Raw genomic sequence first — 16767 nt, 5'->3', positions numbered from 1 at the left:
GGATCCGTCTGCATTCTATGTAAAAAAAAAAAGTCTAAGTTTAATTGTTAGTCAGACGGATCCATCCTGACTTTACATTGAAAGTCAATGGTGGACGGATCCGTTTGCAAGCAGCGTTTTGGTGTCCGTCTCCAGAGCGTAATGGAGGCAGAACGGAGCCAAACTGATGCATTCTGATGATCCGCATCCATTCAGAATGCATTGAGGCTAAACTGATCCGTTTGGTGCCGCTTGTGAGAGCCTTGAAACGGATCTCACAGGCAGACACCGAAACGCTGGTGTGAAAGTAGCCTTAAGGAGGTGGCGGGCGACAATTAAAGAAGAATTTTTGAAATGTAATTCCTTGTCACCTATGCAGAGCAGGGGTTTGTATACGGCAAAATTGGTAAAATGTCACCTGACAATGTAACAGACGATTTTTAGAAACTTATGTCCCTGTCAGCTATGCAGATTAGGGGTTTTATCACGGCAAAAATGGTCAAATGTCACCCAAGAATGTGACAGACAAATTAGTGAAATGTTTTTACCTGTCTACTAGGTATATCAGAGGTATATCACAGCCAAAAATTGGTGAATTTCACCCGAATATGTAACAAACAAATTAGTGATTTTTTTTACCTGTCTACTAGGTACAGCAGTGGTATATCACAGCCAAAAATTGCTGAATTTCACCCGAATATGTAAGACAAATTAGTGAAATATTTTTACATGTCTACTTGGTATAGCAGGGGTATAGCACAGTAAAAAATTGGTGAATTTCACCCGAGAATGTAACAAACAAATTAGTGATTTTTTTTTAACCTGTCTGCTAGGTAGAGCAGGGGTATATCACAGACATGTTAGTGAAATTACATAAAATAAAATAAGTATAAATTTAAAAAAAAATTGATTTATGAGGTGGAGGTCCACATGGAGTAGGAGTTTGAGGAGAAGGTGGACGTAGCAGTGTAGGTGGAAGCGGCGGTGGAGGAGGACGAAGTAGCCAACACTGTTTTTTTGTTTTAATTTTATTTTTTAATTAGGGTACACTCCAAAAGAGTTGGAAATATCCAAAATACTGCCATGAGCAATTAAGCTGTAGTATAACAATGGCTGGGTAAGGCCGATATACATGTCTATTCTGCACAAGCTACTTGGTTCACGCCTGGTTCATTTTAATGAACGTGAGCTTGTCCACATTGGCTGTGGACAGGCGGCTGCGCTTGTCTGTGATAACACCCCCTGCCGTGCTAAACACACGTTCAGACAATACACTGGCTGCAGGGCAGGCCAGCACTTCTAAGGCGTAAAGGGCAAGCTCAGGCCATGTGCCCAATTTGGAGACCCAGAAGTTTAAGGGGGCAGACCCGTCATTCAGTACGTCATTCATACTGCTCCACCATGTTGCTGAAATGCTGCCTCCTGCTAAGACATCCCATATCAGCTGGTGGTGCTGGTTGTTGTGGCGTGCTGACAAAGCTTTTCCACATTTCAGCCATGCTAACCCTGCTTTCTGAGGTGCTGGTGGTGCCCCAGCTGCATTGGTGACCTCTTAAGCCTCCTCTGCCTTCACCTTGTGCTTCCACTGTGCCCCTGCTGTCAGGTGGGAATGCCACTAGCAGCGCGTCTACCAGTATGCGCTTGTACTCGCGCATCTTACGATCACGCTCAAGTGACGTAATTAAGGACGGTACGTTGTGCTTGTAACGAGGATCCAGCAGCATGGCAGAAGTTGGAATGTGGGCAACTCGGCAGTCATTGCGGAGACACTGCAGCATGTAATCGCTCATGTGTGCCAGGCTGCCCAGAGGCAACGAAAAGCTGTCCACTGTGGGAGGTGTATCGTCTGTGTCCTCTGTATCCCCCCAGCCACGCACCAGTGATGGCCATGAGCTGGTCTGGATGCCACCCTGCTGTGAAAACAGTTCCTCCTCCTCCATCTCCTCATCCTCCACCTTGTCATCCTCCAGAACTGTGCCCTGGCTGGACAATTGTGTACCTGGCATTTGTGGGTGCAAGAACCCACCCTCGGAGCCACTTGTGAATGACTGGCCGAAAACCCTATGAAATGATCCCTCTTCCTCCTCCTCCTTCTGTGCCACATCCTCTTCCATCATCGCCAGAAGCGTTTTTTCAAGGAGGCAATAGAAGTGGCATAGTAATGCTGAGAACGGTGTTATCGGCACTGGCCATGTTGGTGGAGTACTCGAAACAGCGCAACAAGGAAGTAATTGGTGGTGAAGTGGTGCTGTTCCGCAGAGCGACTCACCCGTGCGTGCTGCAGCTGAAACTCCACCATCGCCTGCTGCTGCTCGCACAGTCTGGCCAGCATGTGCAAGGTGGAGTTCCACCCTGTGGGCACGTCGCATGTGAGGCGGTGAGCGGGAAGGCCGAAGTTATGCTGCAGCGCTGACAGGCGAGCAGCAGCAGGGTGAAAACGCAGAGAGCGCGCACAGACGGCCCGCACTTTATGCAGAAGCTCTGACATATCGGGGTAATTTTTAAGGAACCTCTGCACCACCAAATTCAGCACAGGCGACTGGGTGGGAGACAATGTAAAAGGAACTGGAGGCATTCGTAGAGCCGCATTAGGCCCGACCAAATAACGCTAAAGGTTCTGTCGCCTACTCGCACCTGAGGAAGGTGTTTCACTTGTATGTGTAGCTGGCACAGATCAACCACGTCCTCTCCCTGCAACAGGAGCTCCACCAACAGCACCACGACTGGGGCCACGTCCCTTATTTGATGTTCTCCTCATATTTTTCAAATTTAGGATCTTGCCCAAAATCTGTGTTTTTTTTTTATAACAGAATAGAACAGAAGTATCTAACACGTGTATTTCACACTGACAGATGCAGCAAAGACTGCAATATTAAGTACTTTGCCCAAAATGGGTGTTTTTTCAATAACAGAATAGAACAGCAGTATCTAACGCGTGTATCTGACACTGACAGATGCAGACAAGGTCAAAAATTAAGTATTTTGCCTAAAATTGGTGTTTTTTTATAACAGAATAGAACACCAGTATCTAATGCGTGTATTTCACACTGACAGATGCAGCAAAGGCCGCAGATGTAGGGTATTGCCAAAAATTTGTGTTTTTTTAAACCAAGAATATTATTGCAGTATTTCAAGCTTGTATCTCACACTGACAGATCCAGCCAAGGCCGCAAATTTAGTATTTTGCCCAAAATGGGTGTTTTTTAAATAACATAATAGAACAGCAGTATCTAACGCGTGTATCTCACACTGACAGATGCAGCAAAGGCTGCAAATTAAGTTTTTTGCCCAAAATGGGTGTTTTTTAAACACAGAATATTACTGCAGTATTTCTAACTTGTATGTCACACTAACAAATGCAGCATAGGCCCCAGATGTATGGTATTGCCCAAAATGGGTGTTTTTTTAAACCCTAAATATTATACCAGTATTTCAAGCTTGTATCTCAGACTGACAGATGCAGCAAAATGGGTGTTTTTTTTAAACCCTGAAAATTATTGAAGTATTTCAAGCTTGCATTTGACTGTCACAAAAGCACATATGCTGTGCTGGTGCACTGAGCTCGCATAAAATGGCCGCCGTCGCCCACCTAACTAACAGACAAATAAAAGTTATTTTTCTGTGTCACTGGGCTCAGGGCAGGGTAAAAAGATTGTGCACTGCATCCACAAAACTAAATCTAGGTAGATCGCTGAGTTAACAAGAACTTCTGATTAAAGATTCTATCCTATTCTCTCCCTCACAGCAGCAGCATCCTCTCCCTACACTAGTAATAGCAGAGTGACGTGCAGCTACATGACTCCAGCTTATATAGAGGCTGGGTCACATGCTGCACTGGCCAATCACAGCCACGCCATTAGTAGGCATGGCTGTGATGGCGTCTAAGGGCCAGAGGCATCAGCATTGTCTGCCACTAATCGCGTTCCATGTGGATGCGGTAGCTGCGTCGGTCATCTGTAAATGGACCCATCCTTTGATTTTTTTTTTTAGAGGTGTAGTTCAATTGCTCTTCCTGCTATACATTCTTTTAAAGGGGTTTGCAGCGTCGGAACAGCTGGTCTATGGGGAAGCGGGGTGTCGGACCCTCACTGATCGGATATTAATGACCTATCTGAGGACAGGTCATTAATATCAGAAGCATGGAAAACACTTTAAAATGCCTTAAGTACAGTTTCTAGAAATGACTGGATGCTTGACTTATCTGTCCTGAGGTATGTTAATAACCTTGCAATGCATTGAGAGATTTCCTATACAAATGGAGATACATATCTAAATGGACCATTTGGCTCAAGCCCAAGCAGTTAGTATTAAACAATCGCTGGTTAACTTATAGCATATTAAAGGTGATATTGCTTTACTATGCCATCATTTTATGATTGCTGGGGGTCTGACCACTGGGTATAACCAAAGATGATGATAATGAAGGAGGATAGCATCTTCATCTAATTTCCTGAACAGGCTCTGGCCATCAATATGAAAATCTTGGAAAATCTCTTTAATAAAACTGCTTCATTGCGCCTCTGTGGACGAATTTATTACAAATAGGAGCTTCTACATTATAAGCAGTAGCAAGACATTTATTTGAATTTTAAAAAAAGACCCGTCAGATCTTTTTTAATACCTTTTTCTGCATTTACATCCAACATTTTTTTGTTTACAGTGTAAAATACACTGTGATCCTTAATAACAAATATTACCACTAGGGATGATCAAATCGACTTCTGATGAAACATCTGAAGTCGATTTGCATAAAACTTTGTTAGAATACTGTACCGAAAATGTCCTGGTGTACGGATCGCAGTATATACATATATTGAAGGGGGAGGAAGAGTAGCATGGAGGGGGGGGGACAGTTCATGGAAAGTTCATTACAATGTTTATTAAAATGTTCATTAAAAAGGTACATTACAGCTAATCAGTAAAGAATGTACTGGTGTTACATCATGATATGTACATTGTAACATTTCCATATTTTACATTGATGTGAGAAAAATTTAATTGGCTATTGTATTGTACTGTTGGCAAAACCGAAATAAAAAACAAATGGTTTTAAAAAAAAAAGAATACTGTACGGAGCGAGCGCTCTGAACAGTATTAGAATAGAGCCAAAGTAATAACTACTCATCTGAGCCAATACATTCTAACACTGTACAGAGCGCTTGCTCGGTACAGTATTCTAACAAAGTTTTGTGCAAATCGACTTTGGATATTTCATCTGAGGTAGATTCGCTCATCCCTAATTACAACGATTAAAAAAATAAAATTTGAATTCAATACAAGTATTACTTTGAATATTTGCATCTATAAAGACTATTTTGTAAATGATTCTACACACATTGGATGCTGTTTTTGTATTATAAAATACAAGATCCAGCAGCACCATTATCTCTGTCGACAGATGCAGTCTGCATCTTAAATGTACTAGTGACACCTAGTGTTCAACGCTTGTATTACAGGTAAAACATTTCACCGAGAAAAAAGAAACATTGGGGGAGATTTATCAAACCAATGTAAAGTAGAACTGGCTTAGTTGCCCATAGCAACCAATCAGATTCCACCTTTCATTTTTCACAGCTCCTTTGGAAAATGAAAGGTGGAATCTGATTGGTTGCTATGGGCAACTAAGCCAGTTCTACTTTACACCAGTCTGATAAATCTTCTCCATCACTCCTTTTAAATACATATCCACATTTGATTATTTTAAAGTATAATAAATAAAATGTATCTACATAAAAAGTGAGTAGCTTTGAAAACACTGAACCCTTTCACTGGCAGTACAATTTTCACACGTGACAAACATACATTCATACACACATACATAAAAGCCGAATTATATAAATAAAATCACATTACAATCCCATATCCATTCATTTTCTGTAAGTAAACAGCTGGCACATTTTGAAAATGGTACTAAGCAGTTTACAACTGCAAGAATCCTCATGTAATTTTGCATCACACAGGTATGAAAAAAAAAAAGCATAAAATATTAAAGTTCGTGGTTACAAATTTAAACCAAGAAGAGCCTGAGACGCACAGCTTCCTGAAAATCAAAGTAGAAGATGAGCAGTGTTCATACATGTCACTTATGTCTATATCTACATGCACACCACATATCTTCACATATTCATCAGAACTAAACTTTTCAGACACAAATGGCCCTTTTCAAGGGCAAGAGGTTAACTAAATGTGCAAGTGTTCATCTTCTTCTCATAAAAGACAGTTCTAAATGTGACAGAAGGCATCTACAATTTATTGGGAAAGGCTTCAGACCAGGGGTGGGATTCAAATTTTCAACAACAGGTTCCCTCCTCAACGGCGGACATGAAGCTTCACGACATAAACATACGCCATATACAGTCAGGTCCATAAATATTGGGACATCAACACAAGTCTAACATTTTTGGCTCTATACACCACCACAATGGATTTGAAATGAAACGGACAAGATGTGCTTTAACTGCAGACTGTCAGCTTTAATTTAAGGGCATTTACATCCAAATCAGGTGAACGGTGTAGGAATTACAACAGTTTGCATAAGTGCCTCCCACTTGTTAAGGGACCAACAGTAATGGGACATAATAATCATAAATCAAACTTTCACTTTTTAAAGCTGACAGTCTGCAGTTAAAGCACATCTTGTCCGTTTCATTTCAAATCCATTGTGGTGGTGTATAGTGCCAAAAATGTTAGAACTGTGTCGATGTCCCAACACATATACACATAAATACACCAGATACATGGTACATATACATAAACACACCATATATACACTACACATACATACCACCCAACTAAGGAGCTAAACTATCAGTGGCGCGCAAAGCAACGGAAGCCTGGATCGGGACTCTGACGGTAACATGGTGCTCCAATCCAGCAATTTTAACAACCGGATCTGGAGAACTGGAGGGAACGGGCTGAATCCCATGCCTGCTTTAGACCCTTTCACTTTTTCATATTTTGTTATGTTATTAAAATTAAAACAAATCTAGTTTTTCTCCATCATTCTGCATTCAATAACCCATAATGACATAGTAAAAATAGAATGTTCGAAATCTTTGGTAATTTATTGAAAAGGTAAAACTAAACTCTTGTACTGACATAAGTATATAGACCCTTTATTCGGTACTTGTTGAAGCACCTTTGGCAGCGATTAGAGCCTTCAGTCTTCTTGCCTATGATGCTACAAGGTTTGCACACATGGATTTTGGGATTCTCTGCCTCTCTTCTATATACATCCTCTCACACTTTGTCAGGTTGGATGGGGACTGTCAGTGGACAGACATTTTTGAGGTCTCTCTAGAGATGTTTGATTGGGTTCAAGTAAGGGCTCTGGCTGGACCACTCCAGGACATTCACAGAGTTGTCCCTAAGCCACTCCTGTATTGTCTTGGCTGTGTGCTTAGGGTCGTTGTCTTGTTGGAAGGTAAACCTTTAGCCCAGTCTGAGGTCCAGAGCAGTATGTATCAGGTTTTCATTAAAAGGGTTGGCCACTTCTGGTTACTGTTCACCAATGTGTATGTAAGGTGACTATATGGCACTTACTAATATAACCCTTGACGATACCATCTTTATTAGAAAGCCATATTAAAACATAATAATGACAAAATTGACACTGCAGGCCAGTGTGTAAAATGTATTTCACTTAAAAATCTAATTTCAACACACCTATATCATAGACACAATAATAGCCAGGCTAACCAGCCACACCCCACATATGTTTCACGTGTTACAAAAGCATCTTACAATAACATTGATCAACAGTAGCCATAGAGTGGCCAACACCTTTAAGAATATCTCTGCACTTTCTCCATTCAGTGTCCCCTCAATCCTAACAGTCTCCCTGTCCCAGTCGCTGAAAACCACCTCCACAGCACGATGCTGCCAGCACCATGCCTAACTGTAGGGATGGTATTGGGCAGGTGATGAGCAGTGTGTGGTTTCCACAAGACATAACATTTAGAATTGGAGCCAAAAAGTTCAAACTTGGTTTCATCACACCAGAGAATCTTAGAGAATCTTGATTCTCACAGTCTGAGAGTCCTTTAGGTGCTTTTTTGCAAACTCCAGTGGGCTTTCATGTTTCTTTTCCTGGGAAGGCGCATCTTGCTATTCTGTTATTAAGCCCAGGATGGTGGATTGCTGCACTGATTGTTGGCCTTCTGGATGTTTCTCCCATCAGTACACAGGATCTGTGGAGCTCAGCCAGAGTGATCATTGTGTTCTTGGTCACCTCTACTTCCAAGGTCCTTCTCCCCTGATTACTCAGTTTGGTCGGACGGACGGCCCTAGGAAGAGCCATGGTTGTTTCAAACATCTTCCAGAACACTGTGCTCTTGGGGACTTTCAGTGTAGCAAAAAAAAATAAAAAATGTGTCCCCTTCTCCAGATCTGTGCCTCAATACAGATGAGCTCTACAGGCATTTATTTCCTTCACATGGCTTGGTTATTGTTCTAATATGCATTGTCAGCTGTGAGACCTATAGACAAGGCTGTGTCTTTCCAAATCATGTCCAATGAACTGAAGTTACCACAGGTTGGTTCCAATCAATATGTAGAAACATCTCAAATGTGAATAAGAGAAATGGGAGGCCCCAGAGCTGAATATCAAGTGTCATAGTAAAGGGCCTGAATACTGATGTCCATGCTAATTTTAGTTTTTCCTTATTAATAAAATAGCACACAAAATATCATTATGGATGCAATGGAGGAAACTAGATTTTTCACCACTTCTTTCTGGAGATAGAATTCCAGTAGATAGAGTGGAGTTTGGAAGATGTCAGAGCTCCTACTCCAAGAGACCGTATCCATTCTCCCTTGAAATCATCGCACCAGAGAGATCTTCAGAATCAAAAACACTATTTCCAAGAAGCATCTAGACAGCAGAGTGATCAGTGCTATCACAGCTTTACAGACACTGGTGCAGGTGAGGGACTATGGCTCCGACACTCATCACCTAGAACAATCCCCATGCCAGACAAACATTAAGCCTGAATCACACCTTGGACAAATCCAGTGCTTGGAAGTGCCCTTAAATTTCCACCTCCTCATCTGGTGCCAGAAACTACACTTTGTACTAAAAGTAGTATTCCATAGGATAGGAGATAAGTATTAGATTGGTGAGGGTCCTACCGATGGGACCCCCACCAGTCCTGAGAACAGGGACCCTGTACCCTGTGGAGCCCCCCTGAAATGGACAGAGCGTCTGGTAAAAAAAAGCACGCTGCCACTCCATTCATTTCTATGGTAGCGCCGGAGATAGCCCAGTACAGTGGTTGGCCATCTCCGGCGCTCCCACAGTAATGAATGGAGCGGCGGAGTCCATTTCCAACCAAACCACTCTATCTATTTCAGGGGGGGCTCCACAGGGTACGAGGCCCCATTCTCCTGATCAGTGGGGGTCCCAATCTGATCTGTGGATAGGGGATAACTTTCCACTGCACCACTTCCTAGGGAGCTATGGTCTGAGGAAGTACACCATTGCTCAACATGTCATCAAGGCCACTACCATTCCCATCTTCTGCACCGGCTCCTCAGGGGCTCACTGCATTACTACAGATATTTGTAGTTGTAAATGTCTTCATCACTGTGCAAAAAAAAGGTTCACATCTAACTAATAAAAGGTAAGGCACAAGGCGCTTAGGACTGTTTCCACCTTGTTTTCTGTTGCGGATGAAAAAAGGACACCCACACATTTAATTCCCTTTGCACCAGAATTCTGGTGGAGAAAGTACATTTTGGCACACACCACTCCTGCACAAAAATGTTGCAACCGATCTTGGTGCATAGAAAAAGTAAATGGAAAATAAGGCATGGTGAGTTGTGTTAATTAGGCACTCCCCAGATTTAGCAACTTTCTGAAGGCACAAAAACACAGTGTTACTCAAATGTGTGTGATTTGGTAAATTTGGCGCAAATGATGGCAACACAGACAACACAAAACATTGTTAAAATAATGAAACAACTTAAACCTTCCCAAGCCCTCTCTGATCCAGTGTCACTGCTCAGTCCCCTCCTCCGAACTGCAGTAGTGATAGGGAAAATCCATATGCTGCTGCAGTGGATCACTGGCCTCAGCAGCCTTGTGCTGTACACTGCTTAGTATACAGGATGTCACTACAACATGCTACATTGTAAAGGAGGGGACAGAACAGTGGTGATGAATCAGGGAGGGGTCAGGATGGTAAGTTTTTTTTAAATTTATTTTTACTATTACAAATGCCCCTGCAGTTGGCTCCCTTAGGCTATATGTATACAGTGTGTATTATGCTTGTATTTTCTGCAGCATAAGGGTATATGCACACTGCACTATAGTTTATGTGTACTTTCTGCAGTGATATTCACTGTGTTACTTGTGGATTCTGTTGTGGTTGTTGACATCGATATGCCCATATCTCAATCCAAAGTGTGAAATCTGCACTATAAAATATGCACATACAACTGATATGCTGCAGATTTCATATTCAGCACCATCAATTTCTGTCCAGAAAATTTCCGCACCATGTAGCTGGTACTATATTAGACTGCGCATGTTTTGCACCATGTACAGCATAATACAGTACCAGCTCAGCAGATGAAGTTTTCCAAATCTTATGTACACAGACCTGCGGTGTGGATTTTGAAATCCACAGCATGTCATTTGCTTGTCCCTTTTTTATTGTAGATTTTTGAATCTATGTCTCAAATAAATGTAGTTGGCACGCAACTCAGGTGATAAGTGTATTTTAGTGCCCTAGTGACATAACTAATACTAGCCTTAAAGGGGTTTTCTGGGAGTAACGGCATTTTAGCCAGCAGCCTGCCTCAATAAGCTGAGGATTCATACGTACCGCTTCCCGCTTCTATGGTCTCCCGTGTGTCATGTTCCGATCCCCACAGTGTTAACATCTGCCACAGCATGGGCATGGTCACATGCTCCACTGCAGCCAATGAATGGCTTCATCAGTGACATGCCGCTTGTGGCCACGTCCCAGCTGAAGCCATTGGAGCATGTGACTATGCACATGCTGCGCCGGATGTAAACACTGTGTGGACCAGAACTTGGACATGATGGAGGCCTCGCGAAGGGAAGCACATAAGTATTAATCCTCAGCTTAGTGAGGCAGGCTGGTGGCATTTGTTAAAATGTCATTATTCCTGTAGATCTTTAAGGACAAGTAACATTCCCCCCCCCCCCCCCCCCCCTCTGTGTTCCAGTGCTTCATAACTTTTTTATTTTTCCTATTTAGCTGTATGAGACCTTGAATTTTGCAGGACAAGCGGTAGTTTTTATATGAACCATTTTATATGAACCATCACATATAATTTATTAAATAACTTTAATATTTTTTAGGGCAAGATAAATAACAGCAAGTGAAACATTATTTTGGAGTTAATTTTTATGGCATCCACTGTGTGGTATAAATAACATGATAGCTTTATTCTGTGCATCAGTATGATTTCAATTATGCCAAATTTAGATGAAGTTTTTATTATGCTTCTTGAACAATAAAAACACTTTCTATACAAAATAACTTGTTTTTGTGTCACTGCATTGCAAGACCCATAACATTTTTATGTTTCTGGCGGTGTAACTGTGTGAGGGCTTGTTTTGTGCGACGATTTGTAGTTTTTATTTGTACTATTTTTGATTACTTTTTATTCAGTTTTTAGTAGGTGAGGTTAATAGAAAACAGCGATGCTGGTATTGTTTCACTTTTTTTTTTAACTGTGTTTTCTGTGACCCATAAGTACTGTATTAAGTTTATATTACAGGTAGTTACGAGTGCAGTGTATCGGACGTTACCATATTTCCCGACCAAAAATACTGCCCAAGTTTACAACATGAAAAAAAGTGGTTTGGTTTTAGGAGCATGCCTTCTCACTCCCTTTCTTGAAGAAAAGACCCCCATGTTACAATCAGAGAGCAGGTATATTCTAATTGATGAGGGAAATGAGACTGATAAGTCCATGTTACTCTCTACCTGGGGACAAGTACAAATTACACAGAGGGAGAGAGGATCACATCCAGCTAAAGGCTGCTTTAACATTTACAATCTCAAAATATAACTAAGCTAGAGCCCCAATTTTGTTTTAAAGCTGACAACGAAAGCTTTAAAACAAGACCACTAAGTGCAACATGCCATAAAAAAAGGAGAGGCAGCCTTTAGAAATCGAGTCATGAGTGATACAGTGCTCTGAAAAAGTATAAAACTTTTCCAAATTTTTTCACGTTACACCCACAAACTTAAATGTATTTTATTGGGATTTCATTTGATAGACCAACACAAAGTAGCAGATATTTGTGAATTGAAAAGAAAATTATACATGGTTTTCAAACTTTTTTATAAATAAAAGATCTAAAAAGTGTGGTGTGCATTTGTATTCAGCCCCCTGTACTCTGATACCACTAAAAAAAATCCAGTGTGACCAACTGCCTTCAGAAGTCACCTAATTAGTAAATAGAGTTCACCTGTGTGTAATTTATTTTCACTATAATAGAGCTGTTATTTGAAGGCCTCAGAGGTAGGCTTGAGATCATTAGCAATCAAACAGCATCATGAAAACCAAGGAACACATCAGACAGGTCAGGGATAAAGAGAGCACTAATCATAGAAGCACTCAAGAGGGCCATCGTCACTCTGGAGGAGCTTCAGAGATCCACAGATTAGGAGGGAGAATCTGTCCACAGGACAACTATTAGTTGTATGCTCCACAAATCTGGGCTTATGGAAGAGTGGCAAGAAGAAAGCCATTTTTCAAAGCATGCCATAACAAGTCCTGTTTGCAGTTTTCCAAACATTTGGAAGAATGTTCTATTGTCAGATGAGACCAAAGTTTAACTTTTTGGCCTAAATGCAAAACGCAATGTGTGGCGGAAAACTAACACCGCACATCACCCTCAACACACCATCCCCACCGTGAAAACATGGTGGAGGCAGTATCATGCTATGGGGATGCTTTTTTTAAGCAGAGACATGGAAGCCTGTCAGAGTGGATGGAAGATGGATAAAGCTAAATACAGGATAATCCTGGAGGAAAACCTGCTCAAGGCTGCAAAAGACTTGAGACTGAGGCGGAGTTTCACCTTCTAGCAGGACCAGAGGCGTACATAGGAATCACTGGGCCCCATAGCAAAAATCTGAATTGGGCCCCTTAACCCCGCCCACTACCCACCATGGCCCCTCCCACTTCCTGACTTTGCTCCTCCCATGCCACACCCCCATTAAATAAATTTATACATGACCTACAGAAACTGTTAGGGGTTTCCTGGGGGTGACCTGTCACATGGGATATCTGCTGCAGCCTGCAGATCTCCTTATTTGGGGTGCCATGTTAGGCTACTTTCACACTTGCGTTCGGGTCTCCGCTTGTGAGTTCCGTTTGAAGGTTCTCACAAGCGGCACCGAACGGATCCGTCCAGCCCTAATGCATTCTGAGTGGATGCGGATCCGCTCAGAATGCATCAGTATGGCTCCGTCTGTCCTCCGCTCAGCAGGCGGACACTTGAACGCTGCTTGCAGCCTGGCCGTGCGGAGGCAAACGGATCCGTCCAGACTTACAATGTAAGTCAATGGGGACGGATCCGTTTGAAGTTGACACAATATGGCTCAATTTTCAAACTGATCCGTCCCCCATTGACTTTCAATGTAAAGTCAAAACGGATCCGTTTGCACTATCATGAACAAAAAAAAAATGTTTTTTTTTTTTTTTGTTCATGTTAATGCAAACGGATCCGTTCTGAACGGATCTAAGCGTTTGCATTATAGGTGCGGATCCGTCTGTGCAGACACCAGACGGATCCGCTCTGAACGCAAGCGTGAAAGTAGCCTTAAAGGGAATCTGTCACTAGCAATTTACCCCCAATTTTTTTTTCATGAATCCATGTTTAACAGAGTACCTGTTTTCCATCTGTCTTGTTCTTTTGATTGTGAGTCTTGTCATGTCTTCAAAAAATCGATTCTTATGATATGTAAATGAAGCTGTAAGGAGCCCAGAGGGGCGTTATTCTTTCTCCACGGTGCCCAGGAACGCCCCTCTGAAGTGCCGTGCCCGGCTAAGTTTGAAAACTAATAACTAGAGATGAGCGAACTTCTGTTTTAAGTTCGGCGTCTAAAGTTCGGGGGCGGGTTAGCGGAGAATCCCGATCTGGAACCGGATATGGATTCCGACTTCCGTTGTGGTCCGTGGTAGCGGAATCAATAATCGGCCATTATTGATTCCGCTACCACGGACCACAACGGAAGTCGGAATCCATATCCGGTTCCAGATCGGGATTCTCCGCTAACCCGCCCCCGAACTTTAGACGCCGAACTTAAAACAGAAGTTCGCTCATCTCTACTAATAACGCCTCCAAGTTCATCTAAATCGCCTCCCAGAGGCACGGCTAAGTGCTCAACACCCCCCTCCTCAGTGCCGCGCTCTGCGGCAAACACCCCGATCCTCCTCTCGCCGGCATCCCAAATCCCGCGCAGGCGCAGTGCCGTCAGTCATCTTATCATAGCGCAGGCAATCGCCGGCACTGCGCCTGCGCGGGATTTGGGATGCCAGCGAGAGGAGGATCGGATTTGGGAGGCGATTTAGATGAACTTGGAGGCGTTATTAGTTTTCAAATTTAGCCGGGCACGGCACTTCAGAGGGGCGTTCCTGGGCACCGTGGAGAAAGAATAACGCCCCTCTGGCTCCTTACAGCGTCATTTACATATCATAAGAATCGATTTTTTGAAGAAATGACAAGACTCACAATCCAAAGAACAAGACAGATGGAAAAAAGGTACTCATGGATCCATGTTTAATAAAGTACCTTTTTTCCATCTGTGTTCTTCTTTTCCATGTCAGTCTTGTCCTTTCTTCTAAAAATCGATTCTTGCTGTAAGCCGGACTGGAGCCCAGAGGGGCGTTTTTCTTTCTCCACGGTGCCCCTCTGATTAGTGCCGTGCCCGCCTAAATATGAAAACTCTAACGCCTCCATCATTTAGCTGAATCGCCTCCCAGAGGCGCGGCTAAGTCCTAGACACCCGCCCCCCTCCTCAGCGCTGCGCTCTGAAACACCCGATCCTCCTCTCGTCGGCGTCCCAAATCCCGCGCAGGCGCAGTGCCGGCGATTGCCTGCGCCTGCGCTCTGATAATACGGCTGAGGGCAACAGCTTCAACATCGTCACTGGGCTCGGCGCATGCCCAGTGACGATGTTGAAGCTGTTGCCCTCAGCCGTATTATCAGGGCGCAGGCAATCGCCGGCACTGCGCCTGCGCGGGATTTGGGACGCCGACGAGAGGAGGATCGGGTGTTTCAGAGCGCAGCGCTGAGGAGGGGGGCGGGTGTCTAGGACTTAGCCGCGCCTCTGGGAGGCGATTCAGCTAAACATGGGGGGGGGGGCCCTGGGGAGAAAAGCAGCCGCATAGCCGGCTGCTGGTCATCAGTGGGCGGGGCCTTATCTGCGCTACGGGCCCCCCAGTGCCGCGGGCCCCATAGCAGTGGCGTGGTCTGCCTCTATGGGCGGTACGCCACTGAGCAGGACAACAACCCTAAACTTACAGCCAGAGCTATAATGGAATGGTTAAATCAAAGCATATTCCTGTGTCAGAATGGTCCAGTCAAAGTCCAGCCCTAAATCCCATTGAAAATCTCTGACAATACTTAAAAATTGCAGTTCACAGATGCTCTCCATCCAATCTGAGTTTGAGCTATTTTGCAAAGAGTGGGTAAAAGTTTCAGCCTCTAGATGGCCAAAGCTGGTAGAGACATAGCCCAAAAGACTTGTAGCTGTAATTGCAACTAAAAGTGGTCCTACAAAGTATAGACTCAGGGGGGCTGAATACAAATGCACACCACACTTTTCAGATTTTTATTTTTTTTTTCACTTCAGTCATATTTAATACTTTGTGTTGGTCTATCACATAAAATCCCAATAAAATACATTTAAATTTGTGGGTGTAATGGAAAAAAATGTGGAAAAGGGTAAGAATACTTTTTCAAGGCACTGTAACTGTAGGTTTATGTGTCTCTCACTGGGACCCCTTTCTAATCACTGTTTATCTCCAGTCTTATAGTACAGCAATCCTGGTCTTGTTTTAAAGCTTAGACTGTGAGCTTTAACGCAAGACCAAGAAGACGGCTGTTGTTCAGTTGAAACCAATGAAACCGCTCTGAGAAGTGTGCCCCACCCTCTGCAGCCACACAGCCAAAACACCTGCTGTGGTATATTCATTCTGATAACTCTCCTCAAAGTCTTTTAAAACATTGTACTCACCGGTATACTCCAAATCTGCAAGCCATCTGTGTATCCAATCATCAAAAGCAAAGGGGGATCGTTGCCAGTACTGTGCATCTCATGAAACTCCATATTCCTGTACGTATCTAGAATCGACAAACAGACAACCATAGTCTCAGATTAAAAAATTAACTTGAGAAAGTCTAGTATGACATTCATAGTTTCTGCCAACTCTCATGTCTGAAAAGGTACTAATCAGCAGACATGACAAGGTATCGTCATGGGTACACTATGAAGATTCTCCACGTAGGAATACTTATTTCTGGTAATTATGGAAAAAAAAATATGTTTATGACCTTGAATTTCACACTTCTCTCTGTATTGTACTCTTCTCAAGATTTCTAAGCAGAGTCCCCCTATTCAAAAAAATTCTGTGTAAAGTATCCCCCAAAGTTGTAATGCTGTAAGCTTAGGCAAAATAGTTCAGTTATACAATAAACGCGATGAGACCATTAATTATTGTACATGTATGGCACTGGAGAGATAGGCAAACATGGCGCCCACTCGCACGTGCAGTGTGTATCATGGCCGGCAGGTCTCT

The 16767-nt window shown here is 43.0% G+C and overlaps 1 protein-coding gene across 10 annotated transcripts in view; it reads right to left on the bottom strand.

Annotated features, from left to right (window-relative positions):
• The window catches only part of BCAS3 (BCAS3 microtubule associated cell migration factor), a 1183153-nt gene that overhangs the window by 1152896 nt on the left and 13490 nt on the right, over positions 1 to 16767 (bottom strand). For all 10 annotated transcript variants that reach the window (XM_044286261.1, XM_044286253.1, XM_044286262.1 and 7 more), the window contains one exon: positions 16206 to 16312. In XM_044286261.1, the coding sequence (XP_044142196.1) occupies positions 16206 to 16312 (107 nt within the window). The remainder of the gene's footprint in view (positions 1 to 16205; positions 16313 to 16767) is intronic.

The sequence above is a fragment of the Bufo gargarizans genome, chromosome 3 (genome assembly GCF_014858855.1).
Source record: "Bufo gargarizans isolate SCDJY-AF-19 chromosome 3, ASM1485885v1, whole genome shotgun sequence".
NCBI classification, from domain to species: domain Eukaryota; kingdom Metazoa; phylum Chordata; class Amphibia; order Anura; family Bufonidae; genus Bufo; species Bufo gargarizans.
This window is presented reverse-complemented; position numbering and strand designations above follow the sequence as displayed.